Source organism: Gorilla gorilla, chromosome 12 (genome assembly GCF_029281585.2).
Source record: "Gorilla gorilla gorilla isolate KB3781 chromosome 12, NHGRI_mGorGor1-v2.1_pri, whole genome shotgun sequence".
In the NCBI taxonomy this organism is placed as follows: Eukaryota; Metazoa; Chordata; class Mammalia; order Primates; family Hominidae; genus Gorilla; species Gorilla gorilla.
This window is the reverse complement of record NC_073236.2, coordinates 130,656,724-130,676,226: the sequence shown is the minus strand read 5'-3', so window position 1 is coordinate 130,676,226 and position 19,503 is coordinate 130,656,724. Positions and strand designations below refer to the sequence as shown.

The following is a 19,503-nucleotide window of genomic DNA, read 5'->3' as shown; positions in this document are numbered from 1 at the left end:
GGAGTTTAGCACGAGGGTGTATATGCGTGTGCTGCCTTCACTTAAATGTCAGGCAAAGCGGCAGTGTCAACTGTACATAAAGAAATTAGAGTTTAACGTGCTGTGCCATGATGATGCTGTCCATGGGCTGAGCAGTCAATATATGTTTCAGATGCTTCTTGTCTAACATATCTGAGATAAGGACTGCAAGGAGATATTAGATGTTGTTAGTGGTAGAGAGTTGAAACAAATTTCTTACTATTCCAAAGCTTTTGGATTTTGTTTTTAAAAAAGAATGTGGCCATCTGTTTCTATTTACATGTGCAAATCAGAATTGTCTCTGTCTTGTGTAACTGGAAGAGTATTGAAATGAAAGTGCAGGCCACTGGCATCCAACTGCCAATTTCAAATGAATGAAAACAGCCTCAGTGTTCTCATTGATTCCATTTTGGGGATGTGATGGTATGCATTTGAGCAATTTGTATTCCAGCAAGAGACCTTTTTAATCCATTTCCTCTGTGTGACAGAGGAGTTGGGTTTTAAAAAAGCACTGACCGAGAGTCAGTATGACTGTCTCTTAGCCGCTTGTCCTGTCCACCCTCAGTCCTTGTTCCTCTCCATCCTGATCCTCCTGCTGCAGCCAAGGGCTGGGAGGGGGCAGCACAGCTGATGGACTCATTCCAAGTCCTTGGCTGGAGTGCCTCCTGCCTGCTAACAGCCTGTCACTTTCTTCAGGATGTGCCTGTGTTACCTGCTCCAGGGTGTCTTTCCCTAACAGCCTGTCAGAGGGTGTTTGGTAGAAACTAAAGAGCAGCAGAGGATGGTTTCATTCATTCCATGTTCATGGAGCGTTTACACGTGTCGGGCATTCCACTGGTGCTGGAGATTCAGAGATCAGAAGGCGCGGGCCCCCATCCTGAAGGAGTGACAGTTTGTCCTTGTTCCTTAGGGTTCAGCTAATGAAAAGTCTCAATTGCCTTGGGAAATTTGAAGTCTGAAAGCAGGGACTGTTTTATAGTAGTCTCAAACAGTGGTAGGAAGGATATACCTACTTGGTAAGCATTATGGAATGACCATAGGTGCCTAAAACTTTTCCCTGCAAAATTAAAATAGCTTTATTTTCTTGGTTTATTGTTTCTTAACTTTTTAACAGGTTTTACCTTGAACAAACTAATGAGCCAGTACATGATGTCAGAAAGAACAGGCTAGGAAAATGTGAAAGTGTGGTTGTTTTGTTTTGTTTTTGAGACAGGGTTTCTCTCTGTCACTCAGGCTGGAGTGCAGTGGCACGATCTCCATTCACGTCAACCTTCGTCTCTCAGGTTCAAGCTATTCTCCTGCCTCAGCCTCCCGAGTAGCTGGGAGTACAAACTCACGCCACCACGCCCGGCTAATTTTTTTGTATTTTTGGTAGAGATGGGGTTTCACCACGTTGGCCAGGCTGGTCTTGATCTCCTCGTGACCTCAAGTGATCCGCCCGCCTCGGCCTCCCAAAGTGCTGGGATTACAGATGTGAGCCACGGTGCCTGGCCTGAAAGTGGTTTTTAAGTAAAAAAAGAGAATACAAAGGTGGCATTTTGGTTTATCCTTACCTATGTGGCCTTGGAAAAATACCTTTGTGAGTGTTACTTTCTATGTTATTGCAATAATATTGCCTGTGTTACCCACTGCCCAGGTTGGAGAGTCATGTGCCATAATCTGTGTGAAAGCACTTTGAGAAGTGCTGTGCAGTTGGAAGCCTGTTATTACTGCTACCCCCACGACCAGTGCTGGTATCATCACATTTGTACCCTGACTTTGGGGTAGGATATACGGACATACACATTTCATGTCTTTCCATCTATTTTGAGAAATCTAAGCCAGGGAAATGCAGTGGAATTCTTCATTAAAAATTACCTTTGGCCAGGTGTGGGGGCTCACGCCTGGCTGGGTGACAGAGCGATACTTCATCTCAAAAAAAAAAAAAAAAAAATTTCTATGATTACCAGCTATTTATTTGTAAAGTTGAAATAAATGCTATTCACAGTATTGATAGTAATCAGTAGTTTTTTTTTTTTTTTTTTGAGACTTTTGGTCAGGAGTCTTACTTTCCTTTAAAAAATACCTCACATATGTTTGAATGTAATTGTAAGATTTCCTTCTTGGAAAGATAACTAAAATGCAAGCTATTTTAAAGGTGGTACTTTCATAGAATTTTGTATCTAGAAGCTCAGAGGAGAAGTGGCTCACCTAAGGCCCCAATCCGAGTAGGTGACAGTCTCCATGGTGCCCCGCCGCCACACTCATCTTCTCATTTTGCACAATGCATGATTTTCAGTCCCCACAACAAATGTAAACCTTCCCGGGTCCTGGAGCAGTGTGGCTTGAGCAGGCGAAACCCCGGGAAGCTGCTGACTCTCTTGTGGCTGTTGCAACTTCTTTAGGTCTCTTGAGGAACAGTAAATATTCCACAGATCAGCTTCAGAGCAGACAGCATTCTGGCTGAGAAACAGACGACCTTCACTTTTACTTATTTATTTCTCTCGCTCTCTCTCCCCTTCACTTCTCAAACTAAACATAGCAGCATTACATGCAGGTCCATGCTCCTGATTACAGACTGGGGTCTGCAGCCCTCCAGTGATATTCCTGGGATTGCAGCCAGTTTCGCGGGGCCAGACCGGGACCCTGGGCCTGCTCTTCGGCCTTTCTCTGTGGTGTCTGCAGGCCTGACTGTCCCCTTAGCAGGGAAGGGAATTGCCCTGGGCCATGGTCCAGCCCGTGGGACGGAGGTTCAGCTTCTTCCCCTTACTTGCTGCTGCCCAGGGAGCCCTTCCCCTCGCTTCCCCTCTTGTTCTGTTAGCTGGGGTTTCAAATTTTCTTCTCTTTGGATGGAAAACAAACACAGAAAGTAAAACTAATGGGCTGAAGCCCTTCCTTGGGGAGAAACATTCATCCCTCAACGCTGAGAATAAATGGCCCTTGCTGACCTTAGCAGCACAGCCAAGGGCCATCCCTGCCTGTTGCTGCACTTCCCGTCCCTTCTGCGCCATCCTGCAGTGGCAGGGACCCTGCCCTTCCTTGCCTCTGCCCCCGCTTCCTGCGCCCTGCTCTCCTGCCAGGCTGCCCAGGCTGGGGTGCCCCTCTCTCCAGGCTCCCACCCCTCAGCCTGGCTTGTACCTCTCAAGTCCTCCTCTTGTACTCCTGCTCCCTGGTAGGTGGATGCTATCAGAAGGCACAGTTTTCAGCCCAAAACCTTAAGGAACAAAAATGAACAGCACTATCTGCATCTCTTTGGCCCTCGCCTCTGTCTCCACCTTGCTCCTTGGGGCTCTCAGGCCCCCTGCCCCGAGGCTGGACCGCTGTTGGGAGTGTGGCACCAGTGGGTGGACTGCTTTCCATTGAGGGCAGCAGAACCCAGCCTTGTGTGTGTGTTTTAGCGCAGAGATCTTCAGATGAACTCATCTGAGGCCGACAGGCAAAGTAGCCCTGCACATCTGGGGCCAGGGATGGGGGCCGATGCTAAATGTCCCCCATGTCTTCTCAGCTCCCTTGCACCCTGATGAGCCCCTGGAGGGTCCTGCATAGTCCTTGGGCTAAGTGGAGCAGAGTATGGAACCCAGGTCTAAAATTGGGAATGGCTCTCCAGTGTCTGCCCATCGCCTCCTCTCCTATCTGGGAAACTCTGTGGTTGAGGAACCCCACTTACAAGGCCCCAGGCAGGCTGGCCTCTCCCCCAGAGTCAGGCACCAATCTGATGGCCTGATGGCTCTGCTATGGAGGTGGGAGGGGAAGGGTCCTCCACCAACCTGGGGACTCTCCAACTGTCAAGGCAACAATCACCGTATTGAGTAGCTATTACTGCCCGCATTTTAAGGATAGGAACACTGAGGCCCAGGCGATCACGTAATTTGTGTGTGGAGATGTGGGAATGAAGGCTCATGGTCTTCATCTGTAGCAGTGACTCCCGCAATAAGCCTGGGTCATGAGGATGAAGCGGGATCCAGAATCTGCTGCTGGGGGCGGGAAGGATGCCTGGCTGATCCCTGTGCACCTTCGGGCCCTCCCTCAGCTCATTCCCCCTCTCCCATCACCTCACTGCTTGGATTGTAGAAAAATGAAAGGTTCATGCCTAGAGATGACCAATTTTGGGGTAGGAGCTGCGGGTGGAGCGGGGCCCATGACCTCTGTGTGGGAGAAGCTGGAGAGGGGCACAGGGCTGGCCAGGCTCTAAAAGGCACGTGACCTTGTTTGCATCATCACACTCCTTTTTTAGAAAACAATCTCTGCTGCATACAGAGGTTGGCTTTGTGCAGGGCCCCAGCAAGCTTGGTGGTTCCTTCCTGCCTTTCTTCTCCCTTCCCCATTCTGGGTTTTTCTCCTCCCTGCTTCCCATTCTACCATAAGGGAATGGGGTCAAGTCTTTTGGATGGGAAACAGGAACTGAGAAGTGGAAGATGGAGAAATGAAAGACTAAAGATAGCAGGGTTTTAATTTTCCCTCTGAAAAGCCCAGGAAGAGCCCCGGATTGTGTAACCTGGACACATGCAAATGATGACCCTGCCCCTACTCTATCTGCTTCTCCGCCACCCTGGCCCTTCAGAAGATTCTGAAACAAGGAATTGGTTACCCAGGGTGGTCAGGGGGGTTGTGCCTGTGTCCCTGGTGAACTTTAGATTCTTGTGCCCCTGGTGAACTTCAAATGCTAGTGTGCTGGGAGCCGTATGACAGCCCCTTGGGGTGGCAGGAGCTGGCTTGTGTGGAGGAGAGCCACTGGCAGCTTTCTTGGTGAAGGGGTGGACAGCACTCTTGGTGTGGAAGTAGCAGCCCCCTTGCCTGTAGCTGGGCTGGGGTTAGTGGAACAGGGTTTAGAGAAAGCAGGGGTAATGCCGGGTGGTTATTTTCCCCAAATGTTAGAGAAAGCCAGCGCTTCTGGCTCTGGAAGTGAGGCTGTTGGGAAGTGGGAGGGGGAGCACAGCTCTGGAAGCTGCGTTCCGTCCTCCCTCCATTGGCTGGAGCTCTCCCAGCCTTTCATCAGTTCAAAGCCAAACACATGATTTTGGGCAAGTCACTTAAACTCTTTGAGTCAGTTTCTTCTCCTTTAAGCTGGGGAAAGAGGTGGTGATTTCACAAGTGGTTGTAAATATTGCAGTAAAGATAATGGAAGTAAAAGTGCTCTGTGGAGTGTAAATTGCTGTATGGTAGTTGGAGTTGGGCCCTAGGTGTGATTTTAGAGTACACACCTACTGCTGCCTTGGTAACTTAAAAGTATTTCTCTCACATGCTAGTGAGCTGAGCTGAGTGGCACAGTAGGCCTTTCTTTCCCTGGGAGCACTTTGGGAGCTTTGGAGGTTGCCCAGTGCTGCCCCCAACCTTTAACAGTGTGGCCGAGTGTAGGGGGAGGGGGCAGAGTTCTGCCTGGCTGAACTGCCACATGTAGGGGAGAGGCCCCGCTGGTGGTGTCCCAGGTGGGAGAGGGGCAGACCTGGGGTTACCTCAGTCAGGGTAGGTGAGGAGGGGATGGGTGGACACCCCGGTGGCCACTCCTACTCACCCCTGCACTTAAGACCTGGGGTTTCATGCCCTGCTCCTTTAACCCTCAGTGTTCAAGAGAGAGGCCAGTTGGACCAGAGCGCCTCACCCCACCATTTGCCATGTGCCCCTCCCCGTGGGGAGTCAGAAACACCTGAGCACACCAGGAAAAGTTTTGAAAAACAATGTTTTTAGAGACAGGGTGTTGCTACGTTGCCCAGGCTGGACTCAAACTCCTGGGCTCAAGCGATCCTCCTGCCTCAGCCTCCTCAGTAGCTGGGAATTATAGGCGCGTGCCATCATGCCTGTATGAAGTTTTGAAAAATTTAAATGTTGATGGAAAAAAAATGTATTAGTGGAAATGAAAGGCTGGTATAAGCTGTAAAGTCTTTTTGTTCTTAGAGATTTTTTCTCATTCTAAACATTACCAGACCTGAAAAGTATTTGTCGTAATGACTGAGAAGGTCCTGGGGTAACAGCGTCTTCTTAACGGCCACTTTAATTGGCGTAGTTTACACCTAGCCTCTCTGAGAACTGGAGGACACTGGTAATCACTATTAGATATTGAGTGCCGACTGTATGGCAGACACATAAGCATTGGTGATCTCCTGTGAGGCAGGTATTGTTATTCCCAATTTATAGATGAAGAAACAGAAGTCAGTGAGGTGGAGTCCGTTTTTGAGGTCACGCGGCTAGTAATTGGAGCCTGGTTTAGAACCAAGTCAGTCTCATTCCAGAATCCAGAACCAGTGATTTGTAACTGATGCACTTGTCTCCAAAGGGATCCAGCACTGGGTTTTCTCATTTTTAATGCATCCATTCCTTAAAGCCTCTGTTCACAGTCACAAGGTGTACTTTTTAAAGGAACACAGCACACAAATGTGACCGCTAGTGGACAGCAGTGGCAGCCCAGTTGGATGGCAGAGCCTGGCATGCCAACTGGGACAGAAGCCCCAGCACAAGGTGTGATGATGGCGTCTCCAGGCTGACCTCCATGGCCTCAGGAATCAAAGTCCTCGGTCTCTTTCACGCGGGGTTCAGAAAGAAAACTCGGCTATCTCACATCTCCTCTCCCCTGTTTATTTGACTAAAGTGAAGTTCATGTGGCTTGAGCCTCGTTTCCTGGGGAAATCAGCCTGGCTTAGGATTCCATTGTCTTCTGGGACCGGGAAGATGTGGAAGGCTGACCGCCCAGCTGAAGGTCGCCTTCCCAGACTCTGAGCTTGGCTGCCTTCTGCATTGCCAAGGCTGGAGGGCCTGGCCCAGGCCGTGGCTGCATGCTGGCTTTCCACTGTCTCGGTGTCCCTGCTGCCTGTCAGTAATGTGCCCAGCACCTTCTGGTGTCATGTCCCCTCTGGTTTGTGATTCTTTTCCTGAGCTAGTCCATTTTCTACCTCGAGTCTGCTCTCCTGCCATTCCCAGGGGCCACAGCTCAGTAATGTGGGTGTCAGGGAACCCCAGGCCAGGCCCCCTTGTGCCACTGTGGCTCTCCCCAAAGCAGGGCACCAGGCTGGCTGGGGGGGCCCTGCCCAGAGCCGCCCCGCGCCGCCGTGTTTCTGCTGCTGCTGTGCAGTGGTGATCTTGCCAAAATGTGGCTTTTCCTTTCTCACTCCCCCAGAGCTCCCAGAGACTTTTCTTCCCCCTAAATAAAAGTCAGGATGTGAAGCCTTTTGACAGAATTGGAGTTTACTGTCATCTGTTTCCGTTTCTCTAAGATAGGGATCCTGGCGAAGCCCATGGAAGCCATGGGGCGCTCCCACCGAAGCCTCTGAGGCACAGACCTCCCAGGAGTGCCTGTGGGCGCTGCTTTCTTAAACTGCGGGAGGCTGCAGCCTCTCCTTGTTCATGCGTCGTTTTTTCATAGAGTGTGTGGGTTTAGAGCTACATGGGTTCTTTTCTCACTTATCTGTTCATACCGCATGACACCGTCCACTTCAGGCACAGTTGATGGCCGTCTGGAGGTCATCAGCTGAGGGCACAGTTTGCCTGGTTCTTCTATAATAGGTTAAGTATTTTTTTTTCCATTTTTTTCCCTTTTAAAAGTACTGCTGGAAGGCCAGGTGCGGTGTCTCACACCTGTAATCCCAGCACTTTAGGAGGCCAAGGCGGGTGGATCAGTTGAGGTCAGGAGTTCAATACCAGCCTGGCCAACCTAAGGAAACCTCATCTTTACTAAAAATACAAAAATTAACCAGGTATGGTGGTATGCACCTGTAGTCCCAGCTACTCAGGAGGCTGAGGTGGGAGGATCACTTGAGCCTTGGAAAGAGAGGTTGCAGTGAGCCAAGATCACACCACTGCACTCCAGCCTGGGCAGTGAGTGAGACCCTGTCTCAAAAAAAAAAAATAATAGAATAATAATAATTAAACACAAGTACTGCTGGAACTTCTTTGCAGAAACAACTTGTGGGGAAGGAGGGAGGTATATTTTAGTATTTGGCCTTGGGAAAAGGTTTTGCTTCCGCGGGCATGTCTTCCAGAGACTGGGGGGGCCCGTGCTGGCGTCACCACTGTCCCCTTCCCCATCAGGAACCTTCCTTCCTTGGATGGCATTTCCAGTGTGTCCGGGCCTCTGCTGTTCTCATTATGAGTCCCCAGCTCTGACGGCCACTGTGGCCGATGCACAGGGCGTTGGAGACAGTGATTCAGCCCAGCAGGCTGCATTCTGTGCTGCTCCTCTGTACACCCAGAGCTGTCTTCTCGCTCATCATTTATTAATCTTTCCCATGCAAGTCATACGTGAATATATCCTTGTGGTAAAGTTTTCAGGTGATAGTGAAAACTCAGTCTCCTGTCACCGTCTTCTCTCCTCATCTAGGTGCGCGCTGTGACTAAGTCCTTTGCCTCTTCCAGAGTTTTTTTCTCCCTGTGTACCTTTGGCCCTCTGCACCTGTGGGTTTTGCATCCTCGTGTTCAGTCACGTAGGGTCTCAAGGGGAAAATATTCAAGAAAAAATATCCAATAAAAACTAATACAGCAATTTTAAAAATACAAATTTTGGCCAGACACAGTGCCTTATGCTTCTAATCCTAGCACTTTGGGAGGCTGAGACAGGGGGATCACTTGAGCCCAGGAGTTTGAGACCGGCCTGGGCAACATAGGGAGATGTGTCTACAAAAAATTTGAAAATTAGCTGGGTGTGGTGGCATGTGCCTGTGCTCCCAGCTACTCAGGACGCTGAGGCAAGAGGATCACTTGAGCCCGGGAGGTGGAGGCTGCAGTGAGCCGTGATCACACCCTGCACTCCAGCCTGGGGGACAAAGTGAGATCCTATCTCAAAAAAATAAATAAATAATGAAAAATACAAATTTTAAAAAATACAGTGTAACAACTGTTTACATAGCATTTACATTGCATTAGATATAAGTAATCTAGAGATGATTTAAAGCATGTGGGAGGATGTGTGTAGGTTACCTGCAAATATGACAACATTCTACATTACGAATTGAGCATCCTTGGATTTTGGAATGCAACGGAATCCTGGAATTAATCCCCCATGGAGACCGAGGGACTACAGTTTTGAGTATTTTTGTTTTATTGTTTAATCTGTCCCTTTGACACATTTTTGTGCTCAGAGTTAAAGAACTCCTCAATACCCTGCTTGATGGGAGGAGAAGAGAAAAAGGTAACAAAGTGTAGGATAGTACTTCTCATTTTCTTTAATTAGAAAAAATTACCAAATAATGTATTCATGTTAATGATAGTTTAAAAGTGGGAAAACAAAAAATTCCTCCAACTTTTCCTAAGACAACAATGATTATTTTCTTTCTGTATCTTTATATACACACAGAGTTTAAGTGTTTGATATATCACTTGTCTATCCTCTTTTGTAAGTATTTTTTCTTTGCTTTTACAATTTGTGTGTGTGTGTCTGTGTGTGTAATGGATTTAATAAACAAGCTTGTGATTTTCATTTATTTATTTATTTTTTTGAGACGGAGTTTCACTCTTGTTGCCCAAGCTGGAGTGCAATGGCACGATCTTGACTCACTGCAACCTCCACCTCCCCGGTTCAAGTGATTCTCCTGCCTCAGCCTCCCGAGTAGCTGGGATTACAGGCGCGTGCCACCGTGCCCAGCTAATTTTTTGTATTTTTAGTAGAAGCGGGGTTTCACCATGTTAGCCAGGCTGGTCTTGAACTCCTGACCTCAAGTGATCCACCCCCCCACCCCCCGCCTTGGCCTCCCAAAGTGTTGGGATTACAGGCGTGAGCCACCACACCCAGCCCATAAGCTTGTAATTTTCTATTTCTGAAATTGGAATTTTTATAAAAACGTTTGCCTTTTTATCTTTTTTTTTTTTTTTTTTGACACAGGATCTCACTCTGTTGCCCAGGCTAGAGTTCAGTGGCATAGTCATAGCCCACTGCAGCCTCGACTTCCCAGACTCAAGTGATCCTCCTGCTTCAGCCTCACCAGTAACTGGGACCACAGACACCTACCACCACACCCGGCTAATTTTTTTACTTTTTGTAGAGATGGGGTCTCACTGTGTTGCCTAGGCCTGTCTGAAATGCTTAGGCTCAAGTGGTCTGCCCACCTCAGCCTTCCAAAGTGTTGGGGTTACAGGCATGAGCCACTGTGCCAGTTGCCTTTTCATCTTCCACAGAGCTGCCTTACTTGTGTTTTGTCCTCAGTGCTGTTCCTATGCAGGTGGTGGGCGTCTGCAGGTACACAGGCCAGCTTCCCTCACTGCTGGGGGGCCTGCAGGTCTGGGTGCACCTTGTTACCCAGGCTAGCCTTCCTCTGCAGAGGTGTGAACTCTGCCACCACCCTGTTCTAGTCAAGATGGGAATGGAATCTCAGAAAGGAAGCCATCTAGGAGAAAAATGAAAGAAGTGTTTCTCTTCTGTTTGGCTGCCCTCAAAGTTGCTACTTTAGGAGCTCAGAAAAAGTTATTTGTAAGATGGATTAAGTAGTTTAGTAAGATTGCCCAAAACCACCTCCCAGAGTTAGTGGGAAGCGCCTGATGCTGGGGAGAAAAGCCCGAGGCCTGAGCTGGCCGACCTGCATTCAGTTTCCTCTGTCTCTAGCTTCTCTCTGATGGTTTAGAAATGGTACTAAGGGATTCCTAAGTCCCTTTTGCTTCCTGTGGTCAACCAACATGCTAGGCTAATAAGTTACTCCTGAAGTTCACTTTCATTTTGGCAACATTTTCTGGTTCTTTCGCCAACTCTATTTTCTTTTCTTTAAAAGATGCTTTAACTTTACTTGTATTCTTAATAATATATCTTATATATACACACAGATAGCATTAAAAAATTTTTCAATGAGATTTTTTTTAAAAATTCAACTTTTATTTTAGATCGGGGGGTACATGTGTAGGTTTGCTGCATGGGATATATTGCATGATGCTGAGTTGTGGGGCATGATTGATCCCATCACCCAGGTACTGAGCATGGTACCCGACAGTTAGTTTTTCAGCCTCTCTCCTCATCTCTCCGCCCTCTAGTAGTCCCCAGTTTCTATTGTTTGTTTCTTTATGTCATGAGTACTCAACATTTAGCTCCCACTTACAAGTGAGAACATGCAGTGTTTGTTTTTTTGTTCCTGTGTTGATTTGCTTAGGATTAGGGCCTGCAGCTGCATCCATGTTGCTGCAAAGGACATGATTTAGTTCTTTTTTATGGCTGCGTCATATTCCATGGTGTATATGTACCACATTTTCTTTATCCAGTCCACTGTTGATGGGTACCTGGGTTGATTCCATGTCTTTGCTATTGATACAAATGGCATTTAAAGAATGATTATGAAGGCCATGTGCAGTTTCTCATGCCTGTAATCCCAGCACTTTGGGAGGTCAAGGTGGGTGGATCACTTGAGGCCGGGAGTTCGAGACCAACCTGCCCAACATGGTGAAACCCCCATCTCTACTAAAAATACAGAAATTAGCTGGGCGTAGTAGTGAACACCTGTAGTTCCAGCTACTCAGAAGGCTGAGGCCTGAGAATCGCTTGAACCCAGGAGGCAGAGGTTGCAGTGAGTCAAGAATGCACCACTGTACTCCAGCCTGAGCAACAGAGCAAGACTCTGTCTCAAAAAAAAAAAAAAAAAAGAATGATTATAAAGCCTGGTTTTGGCCAGCACTCCAAGCACGCCCCGCAGGCCTGTCCCATAGTAACGCCCTCAGAAGCTGCCCCTGCCTTGACTGCGGCCCTCAGCTTGCCTCAGTTTGTAGTTTGCCAACAAGGTGTATATCCCTAAACATAAACAATTTAGTTTGGCCTATTTTTGAACTTTTTATACTGCATGTATTCTTTTGCTCAACATTTTTGTCAAGTTCACTTGTGTTCTGGGGTAAGTTTGTTCTCTTCCGTTGCTGTGTAGCATTCTGTTGTACCAATGTCCATCATCAGTTTATTCATTTTACCATCGACATTTCGGTTTATCCAGTTGAGGGCTGTTTTGAGGAGTGTTAGGACAGCCTGTCCATGTCTTCTGTTGTGGATGTATATTTACTCTGAGTAATTTTAATTTTTTAAGATAATACCAAAACACGCCCTTCTCATTTGTCCTTAGGCACACACTTTCCTCAGCTGTGACTTAGCTCAGACGTCTATTTGATCTTAATTCTTAGCGACACCTGCTATTCTTCAGGCCTGGCTTTATTCCCACAAGGGGGGAGGTTCGTTATTGCTCTGGCTTTAAACGGAGCCCACAGGCCACAGTGCAAGTCTGTGCTTCCCAAAGGCTTCTGGAAATATTTGACAATGTCATTAATGCTCTCTGTTACTTTCTGAAGAGTCGAATGTGCGGTGAGACAAAGCTGCCATCTGAATGTCTGTCTGACTCTTCTTGGCAAAGCCACCCTGGGGGCACAGACCTGGGTGTGTTTTGTTTTTTGTTTTGTCTACTGTCTTTCAGAAATGTCCCTTCCTCTCAGGCTGGCCTTTCGTCCGTGGAACGAAGGGAGAGGAGATAGGACGGCAGAGCGGAGCATGCTGGGGCTGCCTGAGTGCTGCAGGCCTCTGCTCTCCCCAGGGCAGCATCTTCGGGTTCTAAGAAGGAAGCCAGCCTCTTCCCACCCCTGCTGGTTCGCATTGAGAACTCAGGGTGCTGGGGACAAACCGGTGCTGTGCTGCCTGCAGTGTGGGCTCCCTGTCAGGGCTGGGAGGAGTGGGGTGCAGGGGCCGCTGGTGCTGTGGGAGGGGCATTTTGCATGGATCCTTGAGGCCAGGGCTCAGCAAACCTTTTCTGTGAGGGGCCAGAGATAGTAAATATTTTAGGTTTGGCGGGCCTCAAGGCTGTATGTAGGTACTTACATAAGAGAGGTGATAAATATCTACAAATTTTTTATTAATGAAATTCAAAATATAAAAATAATAATGGAGTACAATTTTTTGGTAATGCAGGTCTCCTAAGGGGAAGAGAGGAATTATTTTGCGGGGGGGAGGGGGATGGCACGCATAACATTTATCTTAATTAATTTGGGTTCAGTTGGTCTTTCCTGTGACCCTGTCCTTGCATTCATTGGAAATGTTCGTCTGGAAACACCCTTAGCTCACGGTTGGATAAAAGCTGTCCCGCAGGCCGCGTGTGCCCACCCTGAGCCAGGTCATCTGCTCAGATAGTGGGCTTGGCCCGCACCATTCAGCCTGTGGTGACACAGGATGGAGGCCCCGTAGGGTTCTGTGGGGGACCAAGAAGAGGTAGAGGAGCCCCCACATGGAGGAGGGTGGCCATGGGGTGATGTTGATGCTGAGCCCACGGGGGAACCATGGCCAGGACCTCCGGGTGACCCCAGAGGTGGTGGCACCGCCGTCAGGCGGTACAGTGGGGCCCATGAACGGAGGAAGAGAAGCATGGGGTTGGGGACATTCAGAGGCCACTGTGCTGCGTGGGTGGCTGTAGCTCTTGCAGAAGGTAGCAAGGCCTGAGGAACTGAATTTGAAATTTGAATGAATCTTTATTGAAACATTCCTCTGTGGCTACCCTGTTGGACAGCACAGGTGTGGAAAATGAGTGAACAGCTTTGTGGTGGTCTCTCCTGTGGTGGACTTCCCTTACCCGCAGTGCGCACCGTCCCCACTGTCCCCACACACTGTCCCCGTCCCCTGTCCTGGCTCCAGCTCAGCTGAGCAGCAGAGATTGGAAGAGGCCCCTCGGTAACTTGAGAGGAACCTATAGAAGAGTTTGGGAACTCCAAACAGATGCTTTTAAAGTGGTTTGAAACAGTAGTTTTCCTCAGAAATATTTGGGACACATCCCCCTCTCTGGTTTTTGTGATAAATTCACTCTGTAAAACTTGTTTGACAAACTGAAGGTCAGCTTCCACCTGGCCCCTGAGAATTGATGAGGTTTGGCTAGCCGGCAGCTGCAGTGCAGGCCCTGCTCCTGTCTTGGGGTCTCTTTGGTTCTTGCCTTTGTTCGTGATTTTTACACATAAGTTCCCGTGAAAGTTGCTTTTCCCCCGCTCTGAGCTTGAGTGGAGTTTTCATTTGGGGAGCATGGTAGTTGAGAGCCTGGATCTGGTTAGAATTCTCAGCCTGATGGGTAGACATCTTTGCTTCCTGGAGACTCAAGCTTTGTTATTTTTTGTTGCTCTAAGATTTCAGTATTTTTTTTAAATTTTTAATTATTGTGGGTACATGGTATATATTTTTATGGGGTACGTGAGATATTTTGATACAGGCATGCAGTGCATAATAATCACATTAGGGTAAATGGGGCTTCCATCACCTCAAAGCATTTAGCCTTCTTTTGTGTTACATCTCAATTATACTCTCTTAGTTATTTTTAAATGTACAATAAATTATTGTTGACCTTTGTCACCCTGTTTCTATCAAATACTAGATCTTATTCATTCTGTCCACCTATATTTTTGTACCCATTTACCATCCCCACTTCCACCCCACCTACCCTTCCCAGCCTCTGGTAACCATCCTTCTACTGTCAGTCTCCATGAGTTCAATTGTTTTCATTTTTTTTTTATGGCTCTTTTCAGTTTATTGCATGAAGGAGTTACACTAGTCCAAGTTAAAAGCAGACCCCAAATGGTTACATTATACAAGCTGTGAGGTTTTTAAACTTGTGACAAGGGACAGAAGGGAAATTCTACTCATTGCAAGGAAATCCTCACTTAAACTACAGTGAGCCACAAGCATTTAAACCCCACGAACCTTCAGCTGATCGTCCTTAGCCAGTCCAAGCTCTACGAGGAACTGGCATAATATATGTTCTTGCACCTGTCACCCTGTAGCTGAATTACTTCTCCATATTCTGGATGCTCAATTACAGTACCATTGCAGGCAAACTTCTTAAACGCCTTCACTGGTTTCTTTTTGGTGTAATCATCAGCGATACCTTGGACAGTAGTAAGGGCCCTCCTGCCGTTTCTCTGTTGAATTCTTATATGGATATAATCCTCAGTGCCAGCAGGAAGCAGGTCATCACCCTTACTTGCATCAGCAAAGGAGTTTAAAGAGTGGAGGTTCTGGATAGTGGACATACGATCCGATTTCTTTTTCTCGGTGGAAATGGTCTGCGGAAGGCGGCGGGCAGAGGGTACGGAAAGTAGGGAAGCGAGGGGGCCCAAGGGGGAGGCTGCTGAGTCCTCGGCAGTGGCTCAGTGACTGGGGTGGTTTTAATTTTTTTTTTTAGCTCCCACAAATAATTGAAAACATGGAGTGTTTGTCTTTCTGTACATGGCTTATTTCCTTTGACATAATAACCTCTATTTCCATCCACATCATTGCAGCTGACAGGATCTCATTCTTTTTTATGGCTGAATAGTACTCCATTGTGTATAGGTACCACATTTTCTTTATTCATTCTTCTGTTAGTGGACACTTAGATTGTTTCCAAATCTTGGCCATTGTGAACAGTGCTGCAGTAAACACGGGAGAGCAGGTACCTCTTTAGTATACTGATTTCCTTTCTTTTGGGTATGTACACAGCAGTGGAATTGCTGGATCATATCATAGCTCTATTTTTAGTTTTTTGAGGAACCTCCATACTGTTCTCCATAGTGGTTGTACTAATTTACATTCCCACCAATAGTGTACGGGGGTTCCCTTTTCTCCACATCCCCACAAGCATTTGTTATTGCCTGCCTTTTGCCTATAAACCATATTAACTGGGGTGAGATTATATGATTGTAGTTTTGATTTGCATTGCTCGGATGATCAATGATGTTGAACACCTTTTTGTATGCCTGTTTGCCATTTGTATGTCTTCTTTGGAGACATGTCTATTTATATCTTTTGCCCTATTTAAAATTGGATCATTAGATTTTTTCCTATAGAGTTGTTTGAGCTTCTTACATATTTTGGTTATTAATTCCTTGTCAGATGGATAGTTTGCAAATATTTTCTCCCATTTTGTGGGTTGTCTCTTCACTTTGTTGATTGTTTCCTTTGCTGTGCAGAAGGTTTTTAACTTGATATGATCCCATTTATCTGTTTTTGCTTTGGTTGCCTGTGCTTGTGGGGCATTACTCAAGAATTCTTTGCCCAGACCAGTGTCCTGCAGTTTCTCCATTTCTTATAGGAGTTTCATAGTTTGAGGTCATAGATTTAAGTCTTTAATCCATTTTGGTTTGATTTTTGTGTATGGTGAAAGATAGAGGTCTAGTTTTATTCTTCTGAACATGGATATCCAGTCTTCCCAGCACAATTTATTGAAAAAATTGTCCTTTCCCCAGTGTATGTTCTTGGCACATTTGTAAAAAATGAGTTCACTGTAAATGTATGGATTTATTTCTGGGTTCTCTATTCCATTAGTCTATGTGTCTGTTTTTATGCCAGTACCATACTGTTTTGGCTACTATAGCTCTATAGTATAATTTAAGTCAGGTAATGTGATTCCTCCAGTTTTGTTCTTTTTGCTTAGGATAGCTTTGGCTATTCTGGGTCTTTTGTGGTTCTATATAAATCTTAGGGTTATTTTTTCTATTTCTGTGAAGAACAGCATTGGTATTTTGATAGAGATTGCATTGAATCTGTAAATCGTTCTGGGTAGTATGGACATTTTAACAATATTGATTCTTCCAGTCCACAAATATGGAATATCTTTTCATTTTTTTGGTGTCCTCTTCAATTTCTTACATCATTGTTTTATAGTTTTCGCTGTAGAGATCCTTTACTTCTTTGGTTAATTCCTAGGTATTTAATTTTATTTGTAGCTATTGTAAATGGGATTATTTTCTTGATTGCTTTTTCAGATTGTTCACTGTTGGCATATAGAAATGCTACTAATTTTTGTATGTTGATTTTGTATCCTGCAACTTTACTGAATTTATCTATCAGTGCAACCACCCAATGGGTTCACCTTGCCTGCTGCTGCCTAGACCGAGCTGATTTATCAAGACAAGGGAACTGTAGTAGAGAAAGTAATTCACGCAGAGCCAGCTGTGCAGGAAACTGGAATTTTATTATTATTCGAATCAGTCTCCTGGAGAATTCGGGGATCAGAGTTTTTAAGGATAATTTGGTGGGTCAGGGCCAGTGAGTTGGGAGTGCTGATTGGTTGGGTCGGAGATGAACTCATAGGCAGTCAAAACTGTCGTTTTGTGTTGAGTCAGTTCCTGGGCGGGGGCCACAGGACCAGATGAGCCAGTTTATTGATCTGGGTGGTGTCAGCTGATCCAGTGAATACAGGGTCTGCAAAATATCTCAAGTGCTGATCTTATGTTTTACAATAGTGATGTTATGCAGCCTCCAGCTGCATGACTCCTAAACCATAATTTCTAAACTTGTGGCTAATTTATTAGTCCTGCAAAGGCTGTCTAGTCCCCAGGCAGGAAGAGGGGTTTATTTTGGGAAAGGGCCATTGTCATCTTTGTTTCAAAGCTAAACTGTAAGTTCCTCCCAAAGTTAGTTCAGCCTAGGCCCAGGAATGAACAAGGACAGCTTGGAGGTTAGAAACAGGATGGAGGCAGTTATGTCAGATCTCTTTCACTGTAATAATTATCTCAGTTATAATTTTTGCAAAGGTAGTTTTATCAGTTCTGATAGTTTTTATGATGGCATCTTTAGGTTTTTCCAAATATAAGATCACATCATCTGCAAACAAGGCTAATTCAACTTCATCCTTCCAATTTGGAGGCCCTTTATTTCTTTCTCTTGTCTAATCTCTAGCTAGGACTTCCAGTGCTGTTTTTATATATAGTTGGCATAAGACTGTTTCTAGCATTCAATCTTTTTTTTTTTTTTTTGAGACAGAGTCTCATTTTGTCACCCAAGCTGGAGTACAGTGGTGTGATCTCCGCTCACTGCAACCTTTGCCCCCAGGTTCAAGCGATTCTCCTGCCTCAGCCTCCTGAGTAGCTGGGATTATGGGCATGCACCACCATGCCCAGCTAATTTTTGTGTTTTTAGTAGAATCAGAGTTTTACCATGTTGTGCAGGCTGGTCTGGAACTTCTGACTTCAAGTAATCCGGCCACCTTGGCCTCCCAAAGTGCTGGGATTACAGGCATGAGCCACCGCGTCTGGCCTAACACTCAATCTTAAACAATCATTGTAGCTTCTCGTCCTGACCAAGTTTAATTTTAATTGTCTATAAATATGCACCATAATGAAGGGTGTGTTTCTGAATAGGGAGGTAATTGCTTTTCCCACTTGCAATTTTAATTAAAAATGACCTCTTCCACCTACCTCACCTTTATTTCTAATCTGTTTAACAGATTGTAGAAAAGCAAGTTTATGCACTCATCCCTGAGTTCAGGAAGCACTACTTCCTCTTTGGTAACAAAGGTAGAAGATTCCATATGGTGACCTATTTTTTCAAGAGTTTTATGCAGTAAATGATCAGGGAGGGGTGTGTCCCATGACATAATATGGGAGGAAATTTGTCAGAGTTCAATTGTGTTATTAAGGTATGTTGTCTGTGAGCAGCCTTTTACATTGAAGTTTACCACCGCTTCCAGTCCCATGTTTTGTTTTTTCATTTGTCTGTTTGTTTGTTTTTTTTTTAAGAGACAGGGTCTGTCTGTCACCCAGGCTAGAGGGCAGTGGCGCAGTCATGGTTCGCTGCAGCCTCCAACTTCTGGATTTAAGTGATCCTCCCTCCTCAGCCTGGGATTACAGGTGCGTGTTCCCATGCCCGGCTAACTTATTTTTATTTTTTATAGAGACAGGGTGTCACTGTTGGCCAGGCTGGTCTCAAGCTCCTGGTCTCAAACATTCTTCCCACCTTGGCCTCCCAAAGCACTGGTATTATAGTAGGTGTGAGCTACCGCATCCAGCCTAGTCCTTGTGTTCTTAGCACGGTTGACCCAAACTCCTGTAGACACAAGATCACTCTGTCATCTGTGGGAGTATCAGAGGCAGGAGGGCTGAAATCTGGTTGAGAGAGACAGCACAGATCTCCCTGGCTGGCTTTTCCAGAATGGCTACTGCCCAGCTTTAGCCCTGAATGGCTTTTGAGCCATGGATTCCAGCCAGTTCCCTCTTCTTTGCGTAGCCTCTCCCTGAATGCACTTCCTGCCTGCCCTGATCCATTACCCTCCCTGTGGCCTGAGTAAGCTTCAAGCACAGCTCCCATTTCCCCTCTGGAAAGCACTGTTGCCTGGCACTTGAGCCTCTGCGTTTTGGGCTCATCATCCTTTCCTGAGCTGCTTCTTGAGTCCTGTTCTGTGGCAAGCTCTCTGGTAGGCACTGGGGATACAGTGAACAAATATCAGTGACTGAACTTAGAGGAAAGCATTAAAAAAACTAAAAAGAGGCGGTACGATTAATTTTGTTGATATTTTCTATAACCTAAGATGTCCACAATATTGTTTTAATGTGGCACTTAGCCACATTTCAAGTGCTCCGTAGACACGTGCTGGTAGCTGCTGTAGTGGATAGCTGTGGCCTAGAGGCAGAGCTGGACAAGTTAAAAAAGCAGTTCTGTGCACATAGAAGTCCTGGGCTCCTGTTTTCATCGTTAATTTGTGTTTCTCTAGGTGATTATCTTTTGTGAGATTGTGAATTCCAAGAAGGCACAGGCATTGCCTTGTCCTGTTTTCCTCACCATTGTGTCAGTAATACCTTGCAGGTAGAAGGTGCTCACGCCATTTTATCCGATGAAATGCT

The 19,503-nt window shown here is 46.2% G+C and overlaps 2 protein-coding genes across 6 annotated transcripts in view; one reads left to right on the top strand and one right to left on the bottom strand.

The window, feature by feature from the left end:
- ASAP2 (ArfGAP with SH3 domain, ankyrin repeat and PH domain 2) overlaps positions 1 to 19,503 on the top strand; it is a 198,836-nt gene that overhangs the window by 49,395 nt on the left and 129,938 nt on the right. The gene's annotated exons all lie outside the window — the stretch shown is intronic.
- On the bottom strand, positions 14,398 to 15,186 carry LOC109023875 (eukaryotic translation initiation factor 1-like). The gene has a single exon (XM_055377469.2). The coding sequence runs from the start codon at positions 14,932 to 14,934 to the stop codon at positions 14,638 to 14,640; it is 297 nt and encodes a 98-aa protein (XP_055233444.1). The 5' UTR covers positions 14,935 to 15,186; the 3' UTR covers positions 14,398 to 14,637.

Excerpts from the sequence above, each read along its gene's own strand:
- LOC109023875 (XM_055377469.2), bottom strand. The coding sequence starts at position 14,934 with ATGTCCACTATCCAGAACCTCCACTCTTTAAACTCCTTTGCTGATGCA.